Source organism: Manis pentadactyla, chromosome 14 (genome assembly GCF_030020395.1).
Source record: "Manis pentadactyla isolate mManPen7 chromosome 14, mManPen7.hap1, whole genome shotgun sequence".
Taxonomy (NCBI): Eukaryota; Metazoa; Chordata; class Mammalia; order Pholidota; family Manidae; genus Manis; species Manis pentadactyla.
The window spans coordinates 11,697,029-11,724,524 of record NC_080032.1 but is presented as its reverse complement, the minus strand read 5'-3'; the positions used below and the strand labels follow the sequence as shown (position 1 = coordinate 11,724,524).

Below are 27,496 nucleotides of genomic sequence, written 5' to 3'. Positions count from 1 at the left end.
TTCTTAATTTGGTGAGTGTTTTTATGATGAAAAGATGTTGAATTTTGTCATTATTTTTCTGCCTCAACTAAAATGATTATGTGGTGTTACTTTCTTCATTATGTTTATGTGGTATATTACATGGGTTCATTTTTGTCTGTTGAGCCATCCTTGCATGTTAGCAATAAATCCCACTTGGTCATGGTTACAGTCCTTTTGCTATGCTGCTGAATTCTGCTTGCTGGTGTTTTGTTGAGATGTTTGCATCTGTATAGTTTTTGTGTAGTGTTTTGTCTGGCTTTGGTTTCAAGGTGATGTTGGCCTCATAAAATGAGTTTGAAAGTATTCCCTTCTGTTCAATTTTTTTTTAAGAGTTTGAGAAGGGTTGGTTAGTTCTTAGGTGTTTGACAGAGTTCTCCAATGAAGCCATCTGTCTGGTCTTGAGCTTTTCTTTTTGGGGACATTTTAGATTACTGATTCAGTCCCCTTGCTACCTATACGTCTGTTCAGATTTTGGTAGACTGCATGTTTTAGGAATTTATTTCATTCAGGATATCCAATTTATTGCATGCAGCTGTTTATAGTATTCTCCTAAGAGCCTTTTTATTTCTATAGCATATGTTGGATTGTCTCCTGCAGCTCTGATTTTAGTTATATGAGTCTTTAATTCTTAGTCAGTCTAGTTAAAAGTTTGTCAATTTTTCTTATCTTTTTTGGAGAACAACTCTTGGTTTTGTTGATTTTTTTCTATTGTATTTGTTCATCTCTGCTCTGATGTTTCCTTCTTTCTGCTAGCTTTGGTTTGTTTTTAGTTTAAAAAGTTGCTTAAGGTTATAAAGTCAGCTTGTTGATTTGAGGTCTTTCTTCTTTTAACATAAGCATTTCCAGCTGCATGTTTCCCTCTTAGCACTGCTTTTGTTACATCCCATTGTTTTTACTATGTTGTGTTTTCATTTTCCTCAAGATATTTGCTAATTTTTCTTGTTATTTCTTCTTTGACCCATAGGTTGTTCAGCGAGTGTGTTAATTTCCACTATGCTGTTGGTTTCTAGTTTTACTCCATTGTGATCAGAAAAGAAACTTTGTATGAATTTGGTCTTTTAAAATGTTATTAAGACTTGTTTTGTTTCCTAACATATGCTCTATCCTGAAGAATGTTCTGTGTGCACTTGAGAATAATGCGTATTCCCCTGGTGTTGGGTGGAGGATTCTATGCAGTCTCTTGGGCCCAGGTGGTCTATAATGCTGTAGTCCTCTGTTTCCTTGTTGATCTTCTGTCTGGTTTTTCTTTTGACTTAGCCTTTAACCAGATCCTTCTGGCCACGTGAAGATGAGCCTCTAGGAGGCAAATGCAGGGAGACAAGTGAGAGGTTACAGTGTCAATCCAAAACAGATGTGGCTCAGACCAGGGTCACTTGGACCAGAGAGGTACTGTTGGAGGGGATGTCGGTTTGGAGATGCAGGGAAGAGTACAAGGTGAGAAAGGAACGCATTAAAGTGAGAGTGTTAGGGAATGACAGCATAGAATAGTAAAGGAAGGTCATGAACAGCTGCTCAGCATAGGGTACCACCCCTGCTAACTCCTCAAGGCAGTGTTACCTGGCATCCAGTGTCTGCTTGGATCTGCATGGTGTGAGAACTGAGTCCCTACCACCCCAGAATTTTGGGAGCTGCAGAGCACTGGATGGAGTGAGATTATGTTCTGCAAACTTCCTATTGGTAAAGAAAGAAGACTTTGAGGCAGGCTACTAAAGAGCATGACTGTAAGCTGCAGTTCCCAGTCACCTAGGAGAAGGTAATTTGCAAGCCCAGATCTGAGCTCTCAGTAGCGCCTCCCTAGTTGGGACGGGGAGAGTGAAGGTTTGAGCTGAAATCTGCAGGATTAGAATGAAAAAGCAAAGTAACAAGGACACTTACACTGGAAAAGTGCAGAGACAAAACGTTGAGGTTGAACAGTGAGAAGTTTATTTAAAGCAAAAAGGAGCTCACCCGGATAAGGGGTGTATGTGGGCTGCTTCAGAGAAGAGGCGCTCCTAAAAGATTGGTAAAAAGTTAAAGGTATGCACTTAGTGCAGATGACCTCAGAGAGAGGAACACCCTGTAAGGTTGAGGGTTCCCTCTTTTTAAGGATTTTTCAGGTATGTGACAAAGGGCCGGGGTTGCAGACTTGTTAAGTGGTCCCAGAATGTTAAAATGAACTTAACACAAGAAATTTACTGCTCTGATTTCTCCCTGAAATAAGGAAGTCTTGGTCTGGGAGCTTTCAAACAAGACTGCCTGCCCTGCCCCTGAGGTGGGCTGAGTTATTGTCTATAAGCTAAAGAGTATGTTAAGAATCTTACTTCTTTAAAAAGCTAACCTTTTCAAACAATAAGGCTTCTCTCTCACTTACCAACTTTACATTTCCCTGTATGGCCCTGGAAGATGACTGGTTAGCCAGAGACGGGTAAGATTCCTCAAGGGAGGAACAACCTAAGACAGGCACAGTCACAGGGGGCCATCTGGTGAGAAAATGGGGAGCAGCAGAGGTGAGGCTTAGAACCTCACCCCCCCTGTTCTGAGAGAAATCTTCTGCATACATGGATGTTTATTGCCCTGGTCTAGCTTGGATTAACACATAGTCTACAGGCACACACCTGATCATCTACATTTGCTCTCTTACAACACTAAACTCGGTTTTCTACCTTTATCACGTATCTACCTACCACTTCAGCATTTTATTAAAAATAATAATAATAAAGAGAGAAATGTGGTATCCACATATAAATCAAGTTTAAAAATCAAATGAATATTCATATTTGAACTGACTGTTTATAGTTCATAATGCATGAGCAAAACCGAAAGTTTCTGTGATGACTGCCCTTGCACTGTTCACCATGTAACTTATTCACTATGTAAGAATTTGTTCTCCATGTAAGAACTTGTTCGTTACGCATCAGAAGATTGGAGACTGACGAAAATTAGGCTTGGGGTGGATTAATGATTGTACATTGAGTATTGACCCCCCTATACAGAATTTTATTGTTGTTAACAACTATTTGATCAATAAATATGAGAGATGCCCTCACACACACACACACACACACACACACACACACAAAAATATATATATATATATATATAAACACACTTTCAATTGTAAAATAAATAAGTAACCGGGATGTAATGTATAGCATAAGGAATATAGTCAAAATATTGTAACAACTTGGTAGGGTGATAGCTGGTACCTAGAATTATCAGGTATATAAATGTTGAATCACTGTGTTGTACACCTGAAAGTAATGTAATAAAAAATAAAATAAATAAAAAAAGAATCTTACTTCTTAAATTCCTGAGTTTTAAAAGGCAATCTTATCTTTAAGATGGAATCTTTTTTGCTTTTACTGTTGTTTATGGCTGGGCTTGCTTGCCATATATTGCCCAGGTTGTAAATTACTTGATTAGTGGCTGGAGGAGAAAAAAACAGCATATAGGTTAAGTTAAAGAATAAGCTGGGGTTTTCAGGAGGCTAAAGTAAATCTTAAAATGGCATAATCTAAGTGACACAATAAAGACATGGACTATGCTTAGGTACCCTCCTTTATCTGGGGAATATTCAGACATTCCAGGCCTAGGTACTCCTGGCTTTTTGAGCTTTAGCTGATTAATTCATTAACTCTGTGAGTCTTTCCTGGTTTTTTTTTTTTAACTGGTTAACTTTTTGAGTGTCTTTTAGTGGGCTTTCCTGGCCTTATTCTCTTTCTAACCCATTCATATCTTTTTTCCTGCCCAGCAGTATTGGTGAAGGGGATGAGAAATGGACTTAGTATATTTTGATGGCAGACCCAGTGTACTTGGCTCAGTCTTTGCAAGTTGGTATTTACTAGGTAAAGGAATTTTTCCAAGGTCCTACAGCTTATAAGTGGCTGAGCTAGGACTTGAACCAAGGCCTGTCTGGCCCCAAATTCTTAGCTCTTAGTTAACCACTGTGCTGCTCTGAAAACACTCCTGACCAGGGTGTCTGGAAACCCATGCCCCCCCTCACCCACTGCCTCCCCGATAGTTCACTATCACCCACTACTTAGCCTGAACTCATGCCCCTCTGCCCCTCTTTTCCCCCAACGACATTCAGGTCTGGGTGCTTGCCAGCCTCCTCCTGTCAGGTTCTGACACTGGATTATAAAGTAGCATCACTGTGTCCTGCCTCAGGGGAGCAAAGGGAAGGGAGGCAGGTACCTAGGAAGGGGGAGGGATGGACAAATACTCTGAGACCACGTGGGCTTAATGGTATGTCACAGAGGAGCTCAGCCCCTGGAGTTTGACAGACCTGAGTCTAAGCTTTGACTCTGCTGCTTACCAGCTGTGTGACCCTGGGCAGGTTATACCACCTCTGTGCCTCTGCTCCCTTCACAAGCTGCTCTGTTTACCCATAATAATGGTGGCAAAACATTTTTTCAGCTAGAATATTCTGCCAAAGCAGAAGTTGATTATGATCCTTCAAGCCATTCATTCCTCAAGCAGAACGTTATTGAGCACCTATGATGTGCCCGAACCATAGCTGCAAAGCAAGGAGATACAGTGCTTATTACCCTAATGAGGTCCACAGCTCAGCAGGGAGGACAATGTGTGTGATGAATTCAGTATAAATCTGATGGGCGTTATAAAAGCTGCTGCTATGTAAACCCAAGCAAGGGAATTTAACCTCCAGAGCAGGTGATGGTTCAGCCAGGACCAGAATACTGAGGTTTTAGGCAGATTGATGAATGCATGCAGCTAACACTTATTGCAGGCACACTGTGTGCCAGACTCTGTGCTCAGTACATCGTGTGCATTAACTTGTTTGGTTCACCTTGAGGCAGGTGCTATTCCTATACACCCTTTATTCAATGAGAGAGCTAAAGTTCAGAGAGGTTCTGTAACTTGCCTGAGAAAACACAGCTAGTAGCTAGAAGGGCCACCGTATGGCAGCTGGAGCCAGGCTGGAAAAAACCATATGTGGGTAAAATTATAATATTCCAGAATCTCTTGCCTGGCTTTAGTGCATCTCCATATCAACATGGGTTCCTCAGGGGTGGAGAAGAGTAGTTCATCTCCATATCAAGGGGTAATTACCTGGGCGGCAAAGGCTTATTTGAAGGTTGGAGGGAGGTCTCCCTTGCTTCTGCCAGAGCAGGAAAGAGACAGCCCCAGGCTGCAGTTTGTAAGCAATAAATGGGTTTTAAACTTTACTTCTCCGTTTGACTGATTTTGGTTTTAGAGGTATTTTGCCCCAGGATTTCCTCTCCCCGGAGTTACACTGTAATAGCTGAAAGTCCAGCTGTGCTTCTTCCCAGCGGTATGGCCTTGGGTGGGCCAGGTTGCCTTCCTGAGCCTCAGTTTCCAATTCCATAAATGGGGCCAATTCCATGGACTTGACTAGGTAGTTTTCAGACTTAGAAATGCTGTCAAAGTCCAGGTTGGAGATTGCTGAGCTCAGAGGTCAGCCGCTGTTCACAGGAAGGGTGCTGACTTGGGTGTGTGGGGCATGGGTGATGTGCCAGCTCCGGCATGGGCAGTGCCATGTGGTTTTCCAGAGAATGTGGCCAGGGATGCTCTGAGTTGAGTCTTCCTCTCCAGGAGGCAAGCAGAAGGAAGGGGGAGAGGGACATCAAGAGCCTGAGACCGTCCTCAGGTGGGGGCATTGATATGCTGGCCTGGCTGAGTCCGCAGGGGCCGCACAGCGCCCAGGAAGGGAGCAGAGGCCCACTGAGGGGTGGGCTCAGGACTGTGCCCCATCGTCCCATCGCAGACCCGGTGTTGTAGACCTGGGACCTGCCTCTGAGTTGATCTCTTCTGACCTCCGCAACTTCAAGGTGGAGAAACTGAGGCCCTAGAGAGGAGAAACTCTTTGTGAAAAGCTGTACAGTGACTCTGGGCGGAGTGGGGCCCAGAACCTAGCAAAGCAGCAGGGTGTTCAGGGCCCCAGAGGTTCAGCCATGAGCAGAGGCACAGCTGCCCTTTCAGCGTTGTGTTCCTGTGCCTGGCACATCAGAGGTGCTCAAGAAAGCAGAAGTGCACACACAGCCTGGGGACCCACACTCAGGCTGGGACTTTGTCTGCTCTGGGCCAGCTCTACTTCCTGGGGCAAGTTGCTTCACTCACTGAGCCTCTGTTTGCCAACATAAGATCACAAGCCCAACTGGTAGGTGCCTGAGCAGAGATGTGAACTCGGATCCACCAGATTCCAGTGCTGACTTATCTCTCTACATCCTCCTGATTCTTTTAAAAGTCTGTTTCATGCATTCATTCATTCAGAAAATATTAATTGAGCCCCTACTGTGCACCAGGCACTATTCTAGTTCCCATGGATAAAGCAGTGGACAAGGAAAACGAGGTCCTGCCCCCTGAGAACTTATGTTCTAGAAGACGGAAACAGACAGGAGCAGATAAACAGATGGGGTGGGACTAATGTAAATACACTCAAGGAACTATAATAGGGGGTGGAGGGAGCAGAGGGAGAGGGCTGCCTTAGGTAATGTGTCAGGGCAGGAGCTGACATTTCGTGTGACACCTGAGAAGACACCTGCCATGCAAAAAGCCTGAAAAGTGAATCCTTTAAAATGTGAAGCGTGGTACCGTCACAGGCCTCGGGCTTCCTGAAGACGCTGCGAGGAGGGTGTGGAAGGAGAGCAGGTACCCAAATCTTGCCAACAGCCCGAGAAGGCTGTGAAGGGGGACGCCGGTCTTTGGCACGTCTGCACCCTGGTCGTGTTTCCGTGTCCCTCTCCAGCTGTCTTTGCCTTCCAGGTGAAGCAGATCATGGAGGAGGCTGTCACGCGGAAGTTTGTCCACGAAGACAGCAGCCACATCATCTCCTTCTGTGGTGAGTCTGTGGCCCGTGGCTGTGAAAAGTGGCTCCTCTCTCTGTGGGCTGCCTTGGGGAAGTGGCATCTTTTTATTTAATTAAGGTGTCATTGATACACAATGTATGAAGGTTTCACTTGAGCAGCATTGTGGTTTCAACATTCACCCATATTGTCAAGTCCTCCTCCCCACCCCACTGCAGTCACTGTCCACCAGCGTAGTAAGATGCTATAGAGTCACTACTTGTGGGAAGTGGCATTTTTGAACAAGGGTGCTTATGTCAGTTTTTTGCTTCGTAACTCCAAATTTATTTTCAGATTCCAAAGGGACTCCCTTAGGGAATTTGGAAATATAGAAAAGTCGCGAGAAGTAATTAGGAACGACATCTGCCCCCATGAAGAGGAAACCATGCTTAACACTGGAGGGACTGCCTTCCCTTCCCGTGGCGTCAGTTCACACTGACCACATCCAAGAGGCAAGTGGTCTTGCATCCAAGAAATGGGCTCCATGTTCTCTCTTTACTCTACCTATGGCTGCCCAGGTAAAGGAAGAGGATGGATAGGGCCTTTAAAAAATGTATGGAATTAAGAGCCACTGACACATCCCGAGGAATCATGTCCAGCTCGCTCAGCAAAGGAGGCAGGCCTGGGCTCCAAGTGTGACTCAGACTTCTCTCCTTGAACTAGCTATGCTCACGAGGTTCCAGAAATGACCATGCTGCCCGGTTCATACTGTACTTTGACAAGGGCTAGAGACATGTGTTTTGTGTGTCCCGGAAGTCAGGATCCAGCTCATAGTTGGTGTGTACATCTAAGTTTCTTTCTCCTTGAAACACTTTATTTCATGATTGGAGTGTCTGATCATGGAGGCCATGCTGTAATTCCCCCCTCGTGTCTTGACCCCACAGAGAGGCCGGAGCGAGGAGACCTGGCAGGGCAGTGAGCTTCCGTCCAGATGGCTGGGGGCACCATCCATGGTCCTGCAACATGCTGAGCACACGTTGTGACCTGGGAGCCCCCTGACATCAGTTCAGCGTCTTTGTAGCCAGGCAGACTGGGGTCAAATCCCAGCTCTGCCACTTTTTAATTGAGTAACCTTGGCAAGATTTTATTTTTTTGAAGTGAGATATATGATACATGTATTTTTAAGAACTTTTTATATATACTTAAACATTTAAAAGATTTAAAATATTTTATGTGTTTATAAATATGTATATTTAAGTAAATACGTATGCACATATACACACACAGGCAGACCTCATTTTATTGAGACATGCTTTATTGCACTTCACAGATACTGTGTTTCTAAAAAATTGTTTTGTGGCGATGCTGTTTGAGCAAGTCTGTCAGCACCATTGTTCCTACAGCATCTGCTCACTTTGTGTGTCTGTCACATTTCAGTAATTCTCACAATATGTCAGACCTTTTCATTGTTATACTTGTTATGATGATCTGTGATCAGTGATTAAGACTTGACTCACTGAAAGCTCAGATGATAGTTAGCATTTTTTAGCAACAAAGTATTTTTAAATTAAGGTGTGTACACTGCTTTTTAAGATATAATGTTATTGTACACTTAAAAGACTGCAATATAACCCAAGCATAACTTTTACATGCCCTGGGACAACAAAACCTTCACTGGACTCGCCTTATTGCAATATTCACTTTACTGTGGTGGTCTGGAACTGAACTTGCAGTATCTCCAAGGTCTGCCTATATATATACATTTGCACACACATATGTAGACACTTCAATGTGAGTATGAGAATATATGCCCAATTTTTTTCTACTGGACATTTTTATTTGCAAATAAAATGATATGCATGTCTCCTCCAGGACTTGCTAACATACCTCCCAATTAAAGATTTAGAGGACTAGGAAGTGATAAAAATAATAATAATTCTCTAACTCCAATCAGTCTTTCGGCAAGAGAAAGTTGATGGCACTAAGTAAGGCCTGAAGGCTCTCCCTGAGGTTTCTTTAATCCCTTGTTCCTTCTTAGCCATTGTCAGAAAGAACTGGGCAATGTCTACAAAGCCTGGAGAGATAATTAACTTACGACAGTATGAACAGATGAAAAGTACTGTATGTGTAAGCAAGAACGAGGATCTTTGAGAGATCTGCACCCAGAATAATTTAAATCCACGGGCAGGTTAGGCGGTATGTGAGCATTCATTCAAAGCCAAGTAGTTGCTAACAAAAGCAGTACCCCAGAACCTCTCGATATTCCACTTTACACATTTCGTAACCTTGGCCAGGCTCTTAACCCTTGAAGTGCTGCCGTGCTCTTTTATGGAATGACGATAACTGATATACTCAACTCTGGGGTTTTGTCCTAGGTTTTTAGGTAAGGTAAACCTTAACACTAGTCTGACACCCAGCAGGTTCCCAATGAGGAATAGCTCTTGTTATATACACTTAACTCTTGAACAACATGGATTTGAACTGCATGGGTCCACATACATATACCTGGATGTTTTCTCAATAAATATATTGGAAACATTTTTGGAGATTTGCAGCAAGTTGAAAAAACATTTTCTTCTCTGTGGCTTACTTTATCGTAAGAATACATTATATAATACATATACAAAATATGTGTTCGTCAGTTGTTAACGTTACAAGTAAGGCTTCCAGTCAACAGGAGGCTATTAGTAGTAAAGGTTTCTGGGGAGTCATAAGTTATGCATGGATTCTTGACTACAGGGGGCAGAGGCAGTGCTCCTAACGCCCACATTCTTCAAGGGTCAGCTGTACTCACTTCTCCCATAAACATTGCTTATGCTCCTTTTACATACCAGAGTGAGCTCCCAGTCTGGTGTGTAAGGCAGATAAGATACAGGTAAGATTCTTAACAGAGGGCTGCCCAGAGTACCAGAAGTAACATAGGGGCTGTTGGAGTGGCCTGCATGGAGTCTTCCCAGAGGGGAACACTGAGGGCCAGAGAGGGAAAGTGTTTTGCCTGTGGTCACACAGCAAGTTAGTCGTAGAGCCTAGGCTACAACCTTGGCATCCCGATTGGAGGATGGCTAGGCAGGGCCTCCAGGGAAAACACAGAAATGGGAAGATTATTACTGAGTTCTCTCTTCAAATGTCCTTTGTGGAAGCACAGTGTTGTTAGCACACCTTGGGCTCAGAGACCTGGATTTGGAGCCCGGCTTCACCACTTACTTGCCAGGCAGCCCTGGGCAATTCAGTTTACCTCTTAGAGCCTCAGTTTCCACATCTGAAAAAGGGGTCTGGCTTTCCTTTCTTCCCTGGCTGTGGCAGAGATTGAATGAGACCCATAGTGCTAGCTGGCACTGGAATTACAATAGTAATGACAACGACGTGGTTCCTTAACCCGGGCAAAGCTCAACAGGGCTGGGATCCAGTCGCCTCTCCCTGGTGGACAGGAGGAATAGCTAACGTTGGCAAAGCACTCACTGTGTGGCAGGCTCTGTGCAAAGTGCTATCCATGCTTTTTTCCTACCTCATCCTAACAGAAACCTTGTGAGATTAATGTTCTTACCACCCCTATTTTACAATTAGGAAACTGAGGCACAGGGAGGGGTAGAAGTTGCCCACAGTTGCACAGCTGGTTAGCGGCTGGCAGAGGATGTGCACAGAGATGTTGTGACCTCGGGCGGTGAGCTGGGTTAACCACTAAGCTCTCTTGCTGCCTTTTGAGGGGGTGGAAGGTAGAGAGGCGTACATGCTCTTCCCTAGGATGCTGTCACCAGTTTTGTGATTGTGGGGCCCCCAGATCCCCAAGGCAGCCCTGTGTGACTTGGAGCTGGGCTGGGTGCTGGGAGCACAGGCAGAGCAGAGCCTGCTGACCACTGTGTCTGTGCAGCGGCTGTGGAGGCCTGTGTCCTGCATGGGCTGCGGCGGCGGGCGGCGGGTTTCCTGCGCAGCAACAAGGTCGCAGCTCTCTTCATGAAAGTGGGCAAGAGCTTCCTGCCCGCTGAGGAGTTGAGCCGCAAAGTCCAGGACCTGGAGCAGCTGATCGAGAGCATGTGAGTGTGGAGTTCAGGGTGTGGGCGGGGGCACTCCCTACCGCAGAGGACAGCCCATGCCTTCCCTGAGCTTGCAGAAGCCTGTGCCTCCTCATGTGCACCCCCCCCATCCTTTCTGCTCCTCAAAACTGCCGGACTCTTTCCTACCCCAGGGCCTTTGCACATGCTGTACCCACCACCAGGTTCACACCCTTCATCTTCCATGGCTGGTTCCTTGGTATCATTCAGGCCTTCCCCTAGCTAAGGGTAAATTCTAACCCTCACCCCATTTCTCTTCCATATTGCTCTGTTTATTTTCTTCCCAGTTGTTAGCACCATCTGTAATTCATATTTTTGTTTAGTGTTTGTTTATGTAATTATGCATATCTTTGTTTACTGTTTATTTGATTGTTATCTGTCTCCCTGATGACTCTAAATGCTATGAGGACAGGCTGCTACGTCTTTGTTACTCCCCATTATGTCCCCTGCATCTGGGACAGTGCCCAGCACATGGTAAATGGCCAAGAAACAACTGTTGAATGATTAAGTGCCTACTGGGAGTCAAGCCCTGTTCTAAGTGCAGGAAAAATCAAAGTTTAATGAAATCAATATGGTTTCCGATTGCATGGAGGAGTAGCTCACATTGAGGCAACTACTGAAGGGGAGACGTAGCTTCACTCACTTTTCTTTGTGGCTGATTTTATGTATCGGGAGGCAGCTCCTGGCTTGAGTGTGTGTGTACAGGAGTGTTTCCACCAGAACCACCCCTAGAGTCCCAACTATGTGATCAAATCCCAGACCTGGAGCTTGGTAAGGGATGGCAGATAGGTTCCAATTCCAGTTGATTCTGGTGGCTGCCCGGGGGATTGTGTCGTGAAAGATTCTAGAGCTGATTGAGCTTCAAATGGTTGGGATCCATGGGAAAGAGTGCATGGATTGATTAGCCATGTCTGTTATGGGCAGGAGAATGGAGAGACAGGCATGCATGCCATGTGTTTCCGTCTCTGCCATGGGAGATCACTCCAGTTCACAGGATGAGAAATGGCCCTTTCCTTGCCCTGCAGGCCTTGCTGGCCTAGGGCTGCTGGCCAGAACTGCATGATGGGCTGGCCTCTGGGTTTGGCATTGGCAACTCCCATTTGGAATCTGACCCCTCAGCCACTTGGTCTTCCGGTACCTTCCAATCCTTCTGCTAAATTCCCAGGTGTTTGCTGATAGCTTCTTAAAGGGCTAGAATTCCATGGCCCTTCCATAATATTGGGAGTTCCTAATGCACGAGCTAGAGGTGCCCATGCCAAGTTGTAAAAGAGAGCCACTCATTCATTCATGCAATCAGTCATTCAGGAACTACTTATGAGCCCCTCCTATATGCCAGACACTGTGTTCGGCCCTGGAGATACAGACATGAAAAAGGCCAATGCTTGCCACATGATAGATTCTGAAGTATTTTATTTAAAAAGGTAGTGAATTGCTTAGTCCATGCCCTCAAGGTCACATTGGGGAGGGGAAGACAGAAAAGTGATGAGGAAGTTACAGAGGAGGCTGAGGGAGCACAGGGGAGGGCCCCTCCCCAGCTCTGAGTGGCCCAGGAGGGCTTCCTGAAGGGAGGGACACCCTCACAGACCTGAAGAGTGAGGAGGGGCCAGCCTGGGAGTGGGCTGGGGAGGGAAACAGGGAAGAAGCAGCTCCTGGCAAGTGCTCAGGTGGGCGCCTGGCAGCCTCGGGGACCTGCAGATGTCTCTGGCTGCATCGGGGGGGGTCCGGGGAGGAGAGGAAGGAAGGCACGGCCGCAGAGGAGAACCGCGGCAAGGTCATGGCGCACTCTGCTTGTCATGTGGAAAAGCTTGCTCCTCGAGGGCAGTGGGGAGCCCCTGAAGGAGATAATCCAAGACTCTTCTTGGCCAGCACTCCTTTCCAGCAGAGAGAGAGAGAGAGAAATATGGAGAGCAATATCAGTATGAGAATCTGGGTTGCCCGTCAACAGTGTATGGAAGTGTCTTTAGCCACATCTTCACATCCACTGGGTATTACTATTTTTTCAACTCTTTACCCAGAGCAATATGGGCTCTCACTGTTGTCTCCGTTGCCATTCCTTCGTTTTCTAGAGAAATTGAACATTTTCCTATTTGCATAGTGGTCCTGTTGGATCTCCTCTATATTGAGTATCTATTCTCCTCCTTGACTGGCCTTGAAGGCGAAACCAGATCCAGGGCCTCCAGGAGAACGTGCGGAAGCTGCCGAAGCTGCCCATTCTGTCCCCACTTGCCATCAAGCACCTTTGGATCCGTACTGCCCTGTTTGAGAAGGTCCTGGACAAAATTGTGCATTACCTTGTGGAGAACAGCAGGTGAGTGGGACAGGCCAGATACCTATCTGGGCGTGCCCTACCTCCACCTGCTGACCCTCACGGGAATTACACCCTCTCACACAAAGCCACTTGATTTTGAAGTGATTAAATACAGGTCTTCTGGATGTTTGACTCTGACCTAGCTTAGCTTAGATTCTTGGGAAGGTTTGGATGTGTAATAGCAACACAGGGTCTTCATATTTGCGTTGGGATATCAGGATCTTGTAACCTTAGGGACCTTCCTTCTCCTGTGAATTAAGCTCAAGTTCTATTCACCAACTATGGCCCTAAAGGAATCAGTTTCTCTATGCCTCTGTATCTTTTGGTAAATGGGATAGGGATTGCTGCCACTTTGGAGAAGAGTCAAGACGGGGCATTAGTGAGAACAGCAGTATGGAAATGAATAGTGATTTTTACATTTTCTTCCCTAGCTCAGATTAACCTGGTGTAAAGGTTTTACAGTATGAGTCTTCTTGGAAACCATTCATCCATGCATGTATAAATTAATCCAATAAATGCTTAATGAGCATCTACTATGTGATAGGCAGTAACTTAGATGTTGGGGATACATTGGTCTTACCTGTCAGGTTAAAGAACTTGCATATTATGCCAAGAGCAGTGGGGAGCCACTGACAAATCCACTATCTGAGACTCCTCATGGCTAGCCCTCCTTTCCAGCCTGAGAGAGAGAGAAATATCAGAATCTCCCCATCTTTTGGTATATGAAAGTACCTATTTAACCACATCTTCACACACAGTGGGTTTTATTGTTATCTTTTATTCTTTGCCCATTTGCTGGGAAAATATGTATGAAAGTACAGAACAGAGAAATCGGAGGTTCACCATTGATATAATATAGTTAAGTAAATGACAGGCTTTATTTGGATTTCACCAATTTATATATATAATTTTTTTCTATATGGTTCTATGAAAATTTTAATACATGTATTATTTCATAGGACTAATACCACATTCAGGATTAAGAACTGTTCCAAAGGAACCCATCACTCTGAAAAAACTCCCTGGCACTACCCTTTAGAGTCACATCTCGCTCCCAACCCTGCCTGCTATTTTTAAAGGCAGCCTTTCTTAAGTTTGTGATCATGTTGCTGCTGATGTTAGGAACGGATGCTGAATGGCAGAGTGGAAAGTGCCTTGAAGTAGTATCTTCACATCTGACCGCAGAATGTGGAGACTTGATGTTAAGCACGTCTAGGTCATGTCAGTTCTGCTTCAGCCAATATTCTGGTTGATAGAAGATGGCCTTGGGGTAAAATGGCAATGATGTGGCCACTACTCGTAAGAATTGCCTTGTGTCAGAGTCTGTGCTATTGCTATACACACAGGTCAGCATTTAATTCTCCCAACAATCTGGTCAGGTGAGTTCTCACATTCTCCTCATTTTACAACTGAGGACACCAAAGCTCAGAGAGGGTAATCACCCAGCAACACACAGCGAGGGAAGAGGTTGTAGAACTGGGCTCCCACTCAGTCCTCTGACTCTAGATCCTGTGTTCTTCACTCCCTGTTGTAGGATGGGAAGAGCCAAGCTGGCTGGGTATAGCTTGCATTCACCTGCTGTGTGGTCTGCAGCAGTCTCTGACCCTCTCTGGGCCTGAGATCCCTTAGCATCAGAACTAAGTAATTTCCAACTCCAAAATTCCGTTAGTATCTAGACTGTACAAGTTTTCAAAGAATTAGAAACTACACAACTCAAACAAACCAAAACCAAAATCACCCAGCACAAGCATTGTATTCATGGGATCACATGTGTGAAGAGTCAGAAGCTGGGGGCATTTCTGAGCATGTCAGGCCAGTGTCATCCACATTAGGTATCTGGGCAGGAAGGCCTGTTAATGCAGCCTTTGGGGAGACTCCACAGCTAAAAATTAGCGTTTTGGTGGCTCAGTAACTTTAGAAGAGCAGACATCATCTTGAGACAGGGACTGTGGGCTTAGAGTAGGGTGAGGGCCTCTGGGGGCGGCGGGAGGGGGGGAAAGCAGGTTAATCCCAGTCAACAATGTAACAATGTGCAAAGAAACTCCTACCAAAACTCTGTTAAACATTAAGCAAAGTCAGAGTCACATTAGTTCTCTAGGGTAAAAATATCAAACTAGGAATATAGGCATTCTTCAGTGGAATTAGTTAAAACTAAAAAGCCAGGAGTAACTTGGCCTGGAATGTTTGAATATCCCCCAGGTAAGAGAATACTTATGCATAGCCCATGTCTTCATTGTTTCAATTCAATCATGCCTCTGTGGGATTTGCTTTGGCGGCTGAGGGGCCCAGCTTTTTTTTTTTTTTACTCCACCCAGGTGTTGCTTTTCCTCCTCCATCCCTGATCAAGTGAGTAGCAATCAGGGCAATTGATTTAGCAAGCAAGCTCAGTCATAAACATGGTAGTAAAAACAGGAAGGATTCCATCTTAAGGATAAGATTGCATTTTAAAACCCAATTGGTTATGTGGGGGGAACTTGGTGATGGTTGGAGTCTAGTAAACATAATGATCCTCATGTAATTGTAGGTTAATGATACCAAAATAAAAATAAATAAAAATAAAAAACCCAATTAGTTAAAAAGTAAATTTCTTAACATACTCTTTAACAAGCGGACAATAACTCAGCCCACCTTGGGAGCAAGGCAGGCAGTCTTGACTGATATGCTCCCAGACCAGGAAGCTGCTATCCTGGGAGGAAATCAGAGCAGTAAATTTCTTGTAAATAACCGGAGGACTAATAAGAAACTGAATGTCTCTTCAAAGATAAACCTTTTGGTTCCACTTTGCAGGTCTGCATCCCTAGCCCTTTGTCTCTCAACCAGGCGTAAATCCCCTAGACAACACTCCACTCTGGGCTCTCCTCCCCTCCAGGCACCAGGAGCTCTGTCCTCTCACTTTATTGCTACATAAAAGCCTCTGCCTTGCTCTCCCACCTTGAGTGTTTGCAAAGTTCATTTGACTCCACAAACAAGAACCCCTGGATCAATCTGAGCCTCTAAGTGACTTCCTGTCTGAAATGGAAGGTGCCATAGAAGCAGATTGTTATTTCTGGTACCCTCACTAAGGCTTGATCATAGGCCTGTATGAAGCAAGTATGTGCCAAGCGCTGTGCTATGCACCTTACATCTGCTCTCCCTCCCAATCCTTCCCATAGGCCTATGGGATAAATGTTTGTTATCCCTATTTACAGATGGGGCAGTTGAGGCTCCCAGAGTTAACTGGGAGGCAGGCAGGGGATTGAGCCTTCTCTGTTCTTAACCACCACGCCGTTGTCTATTATGCACCCTCTGTGGGTCGTGATCCAAACCTACATGTCCTTTCCTCTCTTGCCAGTAAATACTATGAGAAGGAAGCGCTCCTGATGGACCCTGTGGATGGCCCCATCCTTGCGTCTTTGCTGGGTAAATGGTTTGGTGCTCTGAGCTTCACCTGGATCTCTGTTCTTGGCTCTGGGGGTGGGGGCACCTCCTAAGGGCCATTCTCAACTCCCTCTAGCCTCCTGCATCACACCTCACCGGTTCCCTGTCTCTTGCTCCCAGGATCTATGCTCGTCTCTCCTTAGTAGGATCCTGGAGCACCTTAGCTGGCGGGGGGGCAGGGTTAGTGAAATAGGTGCCCCGTCTGGAGGTAGACGGGAGGTGGAATTGCTGTGGCCCTGGATTCCCAGCCCCCGTGTGCTCCGCAGTGGGGCCCTGCGCCCTGGAGTACACCAAGATGAAGACTGCGGATCACTTCTGGACCGACCCCTCAGCCGACGAGCTTGTCCAGAGGCACCGCATTCACAGCTCACACCTGCGACAGGACTCGCCCACCAAGCGTCCGGCCCTCTGTGTGAGTGGGGTGAACGGCGGGTTCTCGGGGGGGCTAAGTTCCAGACTTAGTGTGGAGGTGAGGAAGGGTGGGGGCCTTGAAGGTCACTCCGGGCCTCACCCTCCACCTCCCTTCACACGGCCAGATCCAGAAGAGGCATTCGAGTGGCAGCATGGATGAACGGCCGTCCCTCTCTGCCCGTGACTATGTCGAGTCCCTGCACCAGAACTCCAGGGCCACCCTGCTCTATGGCAAGAACAACGTGCTGGTCCAGCCGGTGAGAGTTCTTCCTGGGCCCACCTTCTCCTGGGGGTCTGGCTCCAGGTTATGGAGGAGGGATTCCCTCTGGCTCCAGGTTGTCCATCCATCCATCCACCACTCACCCATTTTTTTTCATTCATCTACTGACATCTCCATCTCTCCATCTACCATATTACAGTATTTCCTTCTACCCATCCATCCATCCACATTTTCAGCCAATCAACCAGCAATTCTCTTCCAGTCTCTACACCCAACCACCCCTCTATTTATGCATCCACCCATCATTCCTTTATCCATCTGCCTGTATTTATATCCATCCATCCTATTTATATCCATCCACCCATCTGTCCTTCTTTACATCCATCCATCTATCCATTTGTCCATTTATTTTCCAGTCCCATCTTTACCTGTCCACCCAGCCTTCTGTCCATTCATTCTTTCTTGCTATCACTTACTCATCTAGCAAACATTTGTTCTGAACCCACTAGATGCTAGATGCTTACAGTATTAAGATAAACATCTCCACAGCTGATATTTATGGAGTGCTTCCTATGCATCCAGCACCATGCTAAGTGCTTCTAACTGTGTTAACTCTTTTAAACCTCACAATAAACATTTGTGGCAAATAGTAATATAGATGGTAACACTGAGGCTCATACAGGGGCAGTAAGGGGCAGAGTTATGATTTGAATCCGGGGTGGCCAGAGTCTGTGCCATTTACCAGTCACCCTCTATGCCCCAGCACTGAGCCAGGCCCCGGACGTGGGTGGTGAGTGGGGCACATGAAACCCCTCTCCTCATGTGATACCTCCTTTGCTGTCTCCTCCCTGAGACCATTTGGATCAGTTTGGGGTTTGGACTCAGCTAGGAGGAAGCAGAGGGCGGACTGTCGGCCACCCCAGCTCTGCAGTCAGAGCTGTGACCGCTGGGTGACCCTGAGCAAGTCGCTTTTCCCCGCTGAGCCTTAGGACCCACATCACAGTGGGCACCAGACTGTGTCCTTAGACCTGAGATGCTGTAAATTAAGATGCTCCATTTTTAAACATAGCATCAGGAAATTAAACATTATATGCAATGTTTTCTCAATACCTGGAAATTTTATTTCACACTTTTTGAAGGGGCTTTTTGAGACCATTTGGATATGTATTTTTAAATTATACATTACTCTTATATGCACACACAAAGGAATGTATAATTGAAATACATTAGTGAAGATAGTCCTAAAACGTCACATGTCAGGGTCCGATTTTCTGTATCACTTTTTGACTGAGAGTCATTGCTCTCCTTATTTTTCCACCAAATATCATTTTCCATTCCATCAGAAGAAAGGGTCAAGAAATTACAGCCTGTGAGCCAAATGTGGCCCTCTACCTGTTTTTCTAAGTAGTTTTATTGGAACACACCCCTGCCTGTTTGTTCACGCATCATGTATGGCTGCTTCCGTGATGTGATGGCATAGCTGAGTGGCAGCCAGTGAGCCTGTGTGGTGCGCGAAACCAAAAGTGCTCCCTGTCTGACCCTTCACAGAAGAAGTTTGCTGACCTCTGATCACGAACATAGGAGGTGCAGCATTTCCTCCAAGCATGTGTTCTTCATTGTTGCTTTGCAGGAAAATCTGGAGTAGTGGCCCCCCTGCAGTGGTGACTGATGGGTCAGACATCACTGTACTCTCCATTGCTCTATTCCCAGCCTCGCTCCCTACACAACAATTTTTCGATTCAAAGCTGAAGCACAGTCTCATTTTTTGAAGACATTTAAAATGGCACCTGTCCTCCACATGTGATATAACAACCATGTACAAAACTTAAAGTAACAACCACCTGAACAGCTCTGACAGAGTTTGCATGAGCTCAGGCAATGACATATGTCACAATTGTGAGATCCCACTGAGCATAAGATGCATCTCTGTTTCAGGTACATTAAAATGTGGAAAGCAAATGTGCCTCTTGGAATTGCTGAGATGCTGCCACATATCTGTTTACACATCATGTATGGCTGAGATACTGTACCTGCCTCATTGGGCTGCAGGCAAATGTGGCTCAACTAGGGCATGGGTGTGATGCTAAGCCACGCCTGGTACACACGAGCAGCTCAGTGTTAGTTGTCTGTGTCCACATGTTGAGGTGAATTTGGTGGAGGGGCTGCCTCCTCTGTGTGTGAGGCTTGGACACAACCCCCTCCGGCCTGCCCCACTTGGGATAAAACTGGTGAGAAGCTCTGCAGGCACGTTGGGAAGTCAGAGGGTCAGGCTGTTGTGTGGGGGATGAGGCACAGGCATTTGGGGAGGGGGCTACTGGGTAATGTGTTTGGATGAGCTCAGCTGCCATTTCTTTCTCCCTTACGACAAGCCAAAATGATGCCAGTTAAATGCTTTCTGTTAAGAAAAAGATTGTAAAGAACCGTCCAACTCTGATCGTGCAGCAGGGCGTCTGGAGGTGCGGGTGTGAAAGCGTTGGGGGTGGGCAGTATTCATAGCTGGACCTATAGAACCCAACCTGGGTGGTTGGCTGCAAATGGCTTTGCTTAGCCCCATCGGTCACTGCCGATGGGGCTGGGGACTTGCCCAGCCCTGGGCTCTGAACCCCTGGAAGGCCTTGGGTTGTCCAAATGCACATGGTCTTGGAAGGAAAGCCCCAGCCTTTTGGCTCCAGGTATGCGTCCACGAGTCAGCTGGATGAGGGTCCATGCCTGTGGTGACTCCAGCACTATGACCAGGCCTGGGTCCTCCTCTCTCTGCAGAGGGATGACATGGAGGCTGTGCCAGGATACCTGTCCCTGCACCAGACGGCTGACGTCATGACCTTGAAGTGGACGCCCAACCAGCTGATGAATGGGTCTGTGGGGGACCTGGACTATGAGAAGAGGTAGGTCACCATGTCCCTCCTCTCCCCTTGGCACAAGGAAGTGTGTACCACCCACTTGGCCCAGCCTCCCTGCGTCTGTGTCCTCATGAGTAACTCAGTGCCCCAGGAGCCTCCGGGAACTAACCAGAAGAATCTTGAGGTATGCGAATTAGGCATAGCCCTGGTCAAAACACCACCCAGAGAAAGAAGTCTTAACCAAGATCTTGAAAGCCTGCAAATGGCAAATATTCTCCCATCTGCTGCCACCTTTCCTGTCATTTAGTAAAAAGAGGCAGGAGGGACTGGTTGGTGGGCGTCTTGTTCAGGGCTTGTGTCCTGTGATATCCTGGGATTTGTAAGAACCAGCAAAGGCTTTGGAGGCATGCTCCAGAGAAACACAGGGGTCGGGGATTCCCTGCTGCACTCGCTGTGTTCTAGCACAATCAGAGAAGGCCTCAGGAAGAGCAAAGGGAAGCCACCGTGCGGAGGTGTGGCCAGCTTGGTCATTTCAGCTGGAGGAGTGGGAGCTCGTGGGGGGCAGAAGCAATGGTTTTGCTGCTCTCAGTCCACAGCTAAACCAATTTTTCTACATTTTCTTGATTTCTTAAAAAGTTTTGATTGTGTAGAACTTGTAACATAAAAACATACAGTACTTTGGTACCCGTCTCCCATCCCTAACAGCCATCCACCTACCCTTTCTTCCTAGATAATTATTCTGCAGCAGCATGGGGACATGATAGGATTTCATCTGTGAATATAGATGTGTGCACGTACATGTATGTACATAAAATAAGGGCCCTTTCCAAGGAGCATGACCAGAGCACCGTTTTGTGTTCTGTTTAATGGTGCACTTCAGTGTGGATAACACTGGGCCGTCGTGTGGGTACTGCCACTCTCTAAGCTGGTCATTTTCTGTGCAGAGCTTGTTGTCTGTCCTCAGACGGGGTCAGTGTGAGATGCAGCTGGGGCACAATTCGGCCCCAGCCAGACTCCAGAGTTTCTGATCAAGAAACCCTCATGGAGGAGCAGTGAGGTGCCCAGGAGATGCTCTTCGCCAGGAAGCTTATCTCAGCTTATTCATCCTAAACCTTGGCGTTGGGCCTCCCCTGGCCTCCTAGCTGAGTCTGGGTCAGACAGAGCCCTGAGTCTCCTTTGGAGCGTTTATGAAACTAGTCTCACGATAAACCTGTACTTACTTGTGTACCGAGTGCCTTGCTCTCCACGCCTCAGTTCCATATAGGCGAGGAGACTGTCTTGCCCATGTCTACTCTTCAGCACCTGCCCCAGATTGTAGCACATAGTAGGAGCTCAGACAGTCTTTGTGAAACAAAGCAGGGTAATCAGGGGACCTGGATTCATTCATTTATTAACCGAGTAGCTACTGTGTGCTAGGTGCTGTGCTAGTTACAAGAGCAATAGCAGATGCGTAAAAGGAGAGACAGTCTTTACCTTCTTAGAGCTTACACTGTATTCACATTCACTGGAAGAGACATGAAAGGAGCAGACGGATAAATGGGTGTGGGGGGCCAGGTCCTTGCTCAGACCTCACTCACTCACTGGGGGACCTGGGTGGGGTACGCCACTCTCCCTCTCCGGGCCTCAATTTCCCCTTCTGTCAAATGAGGGGGATAGACAAGACGATCTCCTCAGAACTCAAGGGCTCCCAAAGGGTTTGTGGGGGCTCCCTAAATACTGATGAGCCTTCCTCTAAGCACCAAAGCCTGAGGACCTATTTGTTGGTTGGACTTAAGCCCAGGGTTGTGTGTGCGGGGAACTTCTGGTGCTAATGTTTTGGGAGATGCATTGGGCAAAACGATTGCCAAGCACCCCACCTCCAGCCCAAATCACTAGGGACTCTGTGCTTGGGCGTCATCTTTTCTGCTAAGGGGAACAGAGGTGACCAACAGCTTCAGAGGCCACCCCAGTCAGTCCACCACCACACTTGTGCCAAGGCCAGGCTCCCCTTGGGCTACTTTTTGAGAACTGTAGCTCAGGCACTTCCGTACTGTTCGGACTATTTGTGAAAAGGGACATCACAGCACTTCAATATTTACTTCCAGCTGAATCTGAATTTCCGGACACTGCCGATGGGGCTGGGGACGTGCCCAGCCCTGGGCTCTGAAGCCCCTTGCAGCCTTGTTACCCTCACCTGGAACCCGGGGCTCAGTGGAAGGGCAACAACCAGGGGTCAGAAATATGGGGGTTAGCATGTGGGAAAGGGGTGCAGCATCTCTCTGGGGACCAAAGGACAGTGAAGATAAGGGGTGTGGTTCTTGTCTGAGGAGGTTCTGGACCTCGTTTTTCCCAGCATGCCCTCCTCCTTGTACCACCAGGGCCGTAGATCCTAACTCTGGAGAGGGAGTATCACCAGGGTGGCTGTTTGGGCTCTGCGGTCAGGCTGGACTTGGCTCAGATCCCGGGCTTGCCGCGTGGAGCAGCTGGACCCCTCATGCACTGCTGATGGCACAGCCACGTTATGAACCAGTTTGGAAGTTTCTTATAACAAACCCTTACCGTCCAACCCAGCAATTCCATTCTAGGAAGCTGCCAGACGTGTAAGATGAAAACAAAAGCAGCTCTTTCTCCTTCCCAGTTGAGTGACCTTGGACATTCGACTTCACTTCCCTGAGCCTCAGTTTGTTCAGCTGTGAAATGGAGATGGGGTCACAGAACCCCCAAAGAGGCGTGTGGGGAAGAGTCATGGGGAAAATGCGTGTGAGTCCTGAGCAGGGCGTCTGGCCCTGGAAAGACCGCTCAGCCACAGGCTCTGCCGGTGTTAGTTTTTACGGGCCCAGAAGGACGATGGCCACGGTGCCTCTGCCCAGTGTCCAGGGGCAGTTGGAGAGTTGCCCAGTTTACTGCGTTGCCCGGCGTTTGCCGTTCATTCTGCATATTCTTGAGCATCTTGCAGAAGTGAACAAAAAACATCTCCAGGAGTTCATCACCCCCTGGGGACACAGAGGAGAAAGCAGGCAGTCGCAGCTCCGTGTGATGGGAATGATGTGCGAGCCCAGGGAAGGACCTCCTGGCCGAGACTTGGCGTGTGAGGGGAGCAGCAGAGGCCGCAACTCGGAACATGCTTGTGTACTTGACCGTCCTCCAAGGACATTCGCTCCATGCACCCTGGCGAGACTGAGGCAGGAAGGTCCCTTAGCGAGCATCTGGTCCAGCTTCCTCGTTTCACAGCTGGGGAAACTGAGGCCCAGAGACAGGCAGGGACTGACACAGTGTAGGTGGCAGAAGAGGGATTTGAACCCTTCTGGCCTTGAAGCCTGGGTTAGTGTGGATCCTCCAAGCAGCAGACACCGAGACTGGCCTAGATGTGCAAGAGAGATCTAATGGGGGAGGCACCCCTGGAGGGTGGACGCGAGGAGGCAGGCGGAGCCTTCAGGTCCCAGAGCCGGGCTGCCCCTGGGAGCGGGAGGGGAAGGGAGGAAGTGGGCGGGAGGAGCCCCTGGGCTAAAGCTGACCGCCAGAGGGGTCCCCACGGGAATGGGTCCACACTGGCATCCATGTACCCCCGTGTGCTCAGTCTCGGCTGCGAGTGGCCCAAGGGAAGCATGGCCTTGGCACAAATGTGGTGGCGGGTCCACAGGGTGGCCCCTGAAGCCGCGGGTCAGCTCTGTGTCCCGGAGCGGGGAGAGCTGAGCAGTGCGGTCTCATGGCCCCACAAAGCCTGACCTCCGGTGAGCCCCACCTCCCACTGGCTTTGAGTGGAAAAGCAATGTTTTTATTTAATTAATTAATTTATTTTTAAAGTATTACTGATGCACAATCTTAGAATGTTTCACATGAACAACAATTGTGGTTCCAGCATGCACCTATATTATCGAGTCCTCACCCCTCCCTTGCAGCTGTCTTATCAGTGTAGTAAGATGCGGAAAGTAGTGTTTTTCAAGACAGCAGTAGGTTTTGAGCTGGAAATGGCAAACCTTAAGTAAATAATCACAAGGCCCATTAACAAGTAGTTTTTTTTGTTATCTGTGCTGTGTTGAGCCCTTCAAAATATGTGATTTAATTCCCACAGCAACACTGTGTGGTGGGTATTATCATCCCCATTTTATGGAGGAGGAAACTGAGGCTCCCATCAGAGACTCTTTCAAGTCACTGTGCTGGGACCTGTGAAGTCAAGGCTGTTGAGAGGCAGTTTTGACCACATGGACACGTGGTGGCCTGGAATTAGGGTCTCAGTCAAGACTCTCAGAAACCCATGACAGGAAACGAGCTCAAGCTGACTTAAGCATTGGCTGACATAAACTGAAGAATCCTGGGGCGGTGGCTTCAGGCATGGCTGGATCCAGGGACTCACATGTGAAGATCTGGACTCTTTCCATCTCTTGGCTGCCTTCCTGACTGTTGACTCCAGTCTCAGGAAGACTTATTTTTTTGGCCCTGGCCCCCTAAATCTCCAGACTGATTTCATCCTTACCAGTACTCTCCTAGCAAACGGAGCATTTCTTTCTCAGTAATATAAATCCAGTAATTGAATCTCATTGGCTCTGCTTGGCTCATGGAGCCATCCCTGAACCGAACACTGTGGCTGGAACAATGGAATATGCTGATTGGCCAGGCCTGGGCCAGGTGACCACTCCTGGAGTCTTGGGGTGGAGGGTGGGTGAGGTCAGCTCCAGCCAGGTGGACTAGGGGTAAGAGAGGGGAATCCTCAGAAAACTGGGGTGCTGAGACCAAAAGAAAGGGAGATAGAGCCTTGGAAGACTGGGCTACTAATGTTGGGAACAGGTGGGTCCCAGTGGGAATGGTGGGCTTCCGTCCTCTGGGCCCTTCCCCGCAGTGAGGTGGGCAGGTACCCTGCAGGTCTGACCCTCCCGCCCCTTTCAGTGTCTACTGGGACTATGCCATGACCATCCGCCTGGAGGAGATTGTCTACCTGCACTGCCACCAGCAAGGTAGGGACCGGCGGGGGCGTGAGGCTGAGGTGTTCCTCCTGGAACCCTGCCTGCCCCCACCCCCTTACTGCCTGCACAGTCTCAAACTATTGACTTCACCTCTGCGAGCCCCAGTTTCCCCATCTGTAAAGTGGGGATCCAGCAGTACCTGCTCGTGGGCTTGTGGGGCTCATGTGATGTATGTTGGGGGCTCAGCCTCAAGCCCGTGGTGGACTAAGCTGCTGGTATTTAGTGAGTGCTTATCATGTGCCGGGCGTGGTTCTGAGTAGTCACATGCCCATTATTTAGTTGTCACAACAGCCCACAGGTAGAGGCACCGTCGTTCCTGTGTCAGAGGTGAGGACGCAGCTTAGCACAGGCCACACAGCCTGTAAACCTAGAGTCTGGATTCAAAGTCAGGTCTTTGTCACTCTAGAGTCAGCACCCTGAAGATCTGGGATTAATAACTCGGGTTCCCCTTTAAAGCTCAAAGAAGGTATATTCAGAGCAAGCTGACGGCCATCCTGCTTTAGAAAGTAAGGGATCTGTGCCCTGCCAAGGCACAAAACATTAAGCTTATGAATGTGACAGACCTGGGTTCACATCCAGGCCCTCCCACTTACCAGCTGTGTGACATTGGCACGTTACACAACCTCTCTAGGCCTCAGTTTCATATTGATGAATAGGCAATACTAGATATGCCTCATAGGGCTATTTCAAGTATTATAACAAGGCACTGCCATTAATGTGCTCTGCTTACATACACTGACTGCTCGATACATACTGTCTAGAGTTGTGGGTCTAAAAGCCTCCATCCCAAAATAGGTCTGGTAGATTTGTAGAGGGTGCTTGAGGACTCCGGGGTGTTTGGAGGCATCATTTTCTTTGGTGGGTGACTTCAGGGAGGCCGACTACACTCTTCCCGACCATGTCCTACAGTCCCCAGTCAACGATGGTAGGTGGGATGAAAGGGGCTCGGAGGTGGAAACTGCCCCTGACCCTCTGCCCAGGCCTTTCCCAGAGCCTCGGGCAGGTGCGTGGTCTGCCTCAGCATGCCTGGGGGGCTGTTTTGGGGAGGGCCCCGTCCATGCACCTCCTAGTGACTTCCTGCTGGGTCTTCTCTGGCCGGGTCCTGGCAACAGTGGACAGCGGCGGGACAGTGGTGTTGGTCAGCCAGGACGGGATCCAGAGGCCGCCCTTCCACTTCCCCAAGGGAGGGCACCTCCTGCAGTTCCTCTCGTGCCTGGAGAACGGGCTGCTCCCCCACGGGCAGCTGGACCCACCACTCTGGTCTCAGCGCGGGAAGGTGAGTATGGGGTGGACTGGGAAGCCCAGGTGTAGGTCTGTCGTGGGGCACAGTCGCTCCTGCCTGTGGGTCCTCGTATGGCTCCTGGGCTCATGCGTGCCTGCCAGGACCCTCAGGCTGTACAGGCTGGGAGGCAGGTGTGCCCAGGGGCCATGCGCCAGATGTATTCTTTCAGGGCAAAGTATTTCCCAAACTGCGCAAGCGAAGCCCTCAGGGTTCCGCCGAGTCCACATCTTCAGACAAGGAAGATGACGAGGCCACGGATTACGTGTTCAGGATCATCTACCCTGGCATGCAGTCTGAATTCGGTAAGCTGCCCTGTTCCTGGGCCCTGTCCCTGGCAGCCTTGGTTTCCCTGCAAATGAGAAAAACCACTGACTATTTAGCTAATAAAGATGCTGCTGGGTGGGAGGTGGTGTAGAGTAGTGGCAGTGACATGGGCTCTGGAATCCTGGCTTCAGCCCTCTGTGCCTCGGTTTCCTTATCTGTAAAATGGGGATGTTCATAGAAAAATGAGATAAAGCACTTGGCATAGAACACTGAAATATTAGTTGCTATTATATTGTTGTTGTTATGACTTTTTTACTTCAATATATTGTTAGGATTCATGAGATAATGAAGTGATCAATGTAAAGCCCATAGAAGAAGGCCTTGCACACAATAGGTCCTCAATAAGTGATATTTAACAAGCAGAGGAGAAGCAGAGCACTAGACACTAGCCTGCGAGATGCTAACGTATGTCCAACAACTGGCATAGTCACTGCCATGAAATAGATGCTTAGTTAATCGAAATCATTGCTATTTAAGATTATCATCCCCATGGAATTATTAGAATTAAATGAGTAAATATTTGAAAAGTTCTCAGAAGGAGGCCTGGCATTGATGAGGCGCTGTATGGATTTCTGATAAACAAATCAATAGCAAGTTATAGATTCTTTCTGTAAACTTCATTGTATTTAACCCTTGGTGGGTTCCATTTGATGGATAATGGCTCTGAGCCTCCCTTTGCATAAGTGAGGTGGCCGGGCAGCGAGAGGTTCTTTTGCAAGCGGACCTGCTCCCTGGCAATTGGAGTGATTGTGCCAGGTCGCTTAATACTCTGGTTCTCACTCATTGCTGAGTGGGATCTGAGGTGTGGGGCAGGCTTGCCTGTAAGGCCTTGGGTTCTGGGCTTAGCCTGTATTTCCACCAATATGTTACTTCCTGGCCAGTTAGGAGCAAAGCCTTATGTCCCTGTGTCACTGAGAGCCATAGAGTGTCCTGGAGTCCTC

At 47.8% G+C, this 27,496-nt stretch overlaps 1 protein-coding gene across 6 annotated transcripts in view; it reads left to right on the top strand.

Annotated features, from left to right (window-relative positions):
- The window catches only part of SGSM1 (small G protein signaling modulator 1), an 80,439-nt gene that overhangs the window by 20,206 nt on the left and 32,737 nt on the right, over positions 1-27,496 (top strand). For 5 of the 6 annotated variants that reach the window (XR_008993543.1, XR_008993544.1, XM_057491202.1 and 2 more), the window contains 10 exons: positions 6,745-6,820; positions 10,633-10,795; positions 12,969-13,121; positions 16,453-16,520; positions 16,805-16,950; positions 17,075-17,206; positions 19,930-20,054; positions 24,873-24,940; positions 26,062-26,225; positions 26,401-26,533. Coding sequence is in view for 4 of the 6 variants with exons in the window: in XM_057491202.1 (XP_057347185.1) it covers positions 6,745-6,820; positions 10,633-10,795; positions 12,969-13,121; positions 16,453-16,520; positions 16,805-16,950; positions 17,075-17,206; positions 19,930-20,054; positions 24,873-24,940; positions 26,062-26,225; positions 26,401-26,533 (1,228 nt within the window). In the remaining 2 variants the exon portion in view is untranslated. Of the gene's footprint in view, positions 1-1,461; positions 1,775-6,744; positions 6,821-10,632; positions 10,796-12,968; positions 13,122-16,452; positions 16,521-16,804; positions 16,951-17,074; positions 17,207-19,929; positions 20,055-24,872; positions 24,941-26,061; positions 26,226-26,400; positions 26,534-27,496 lie in introns of those variants that run through there. The other variant, XM_057491201.1, reaches the window with a different exon arrangement.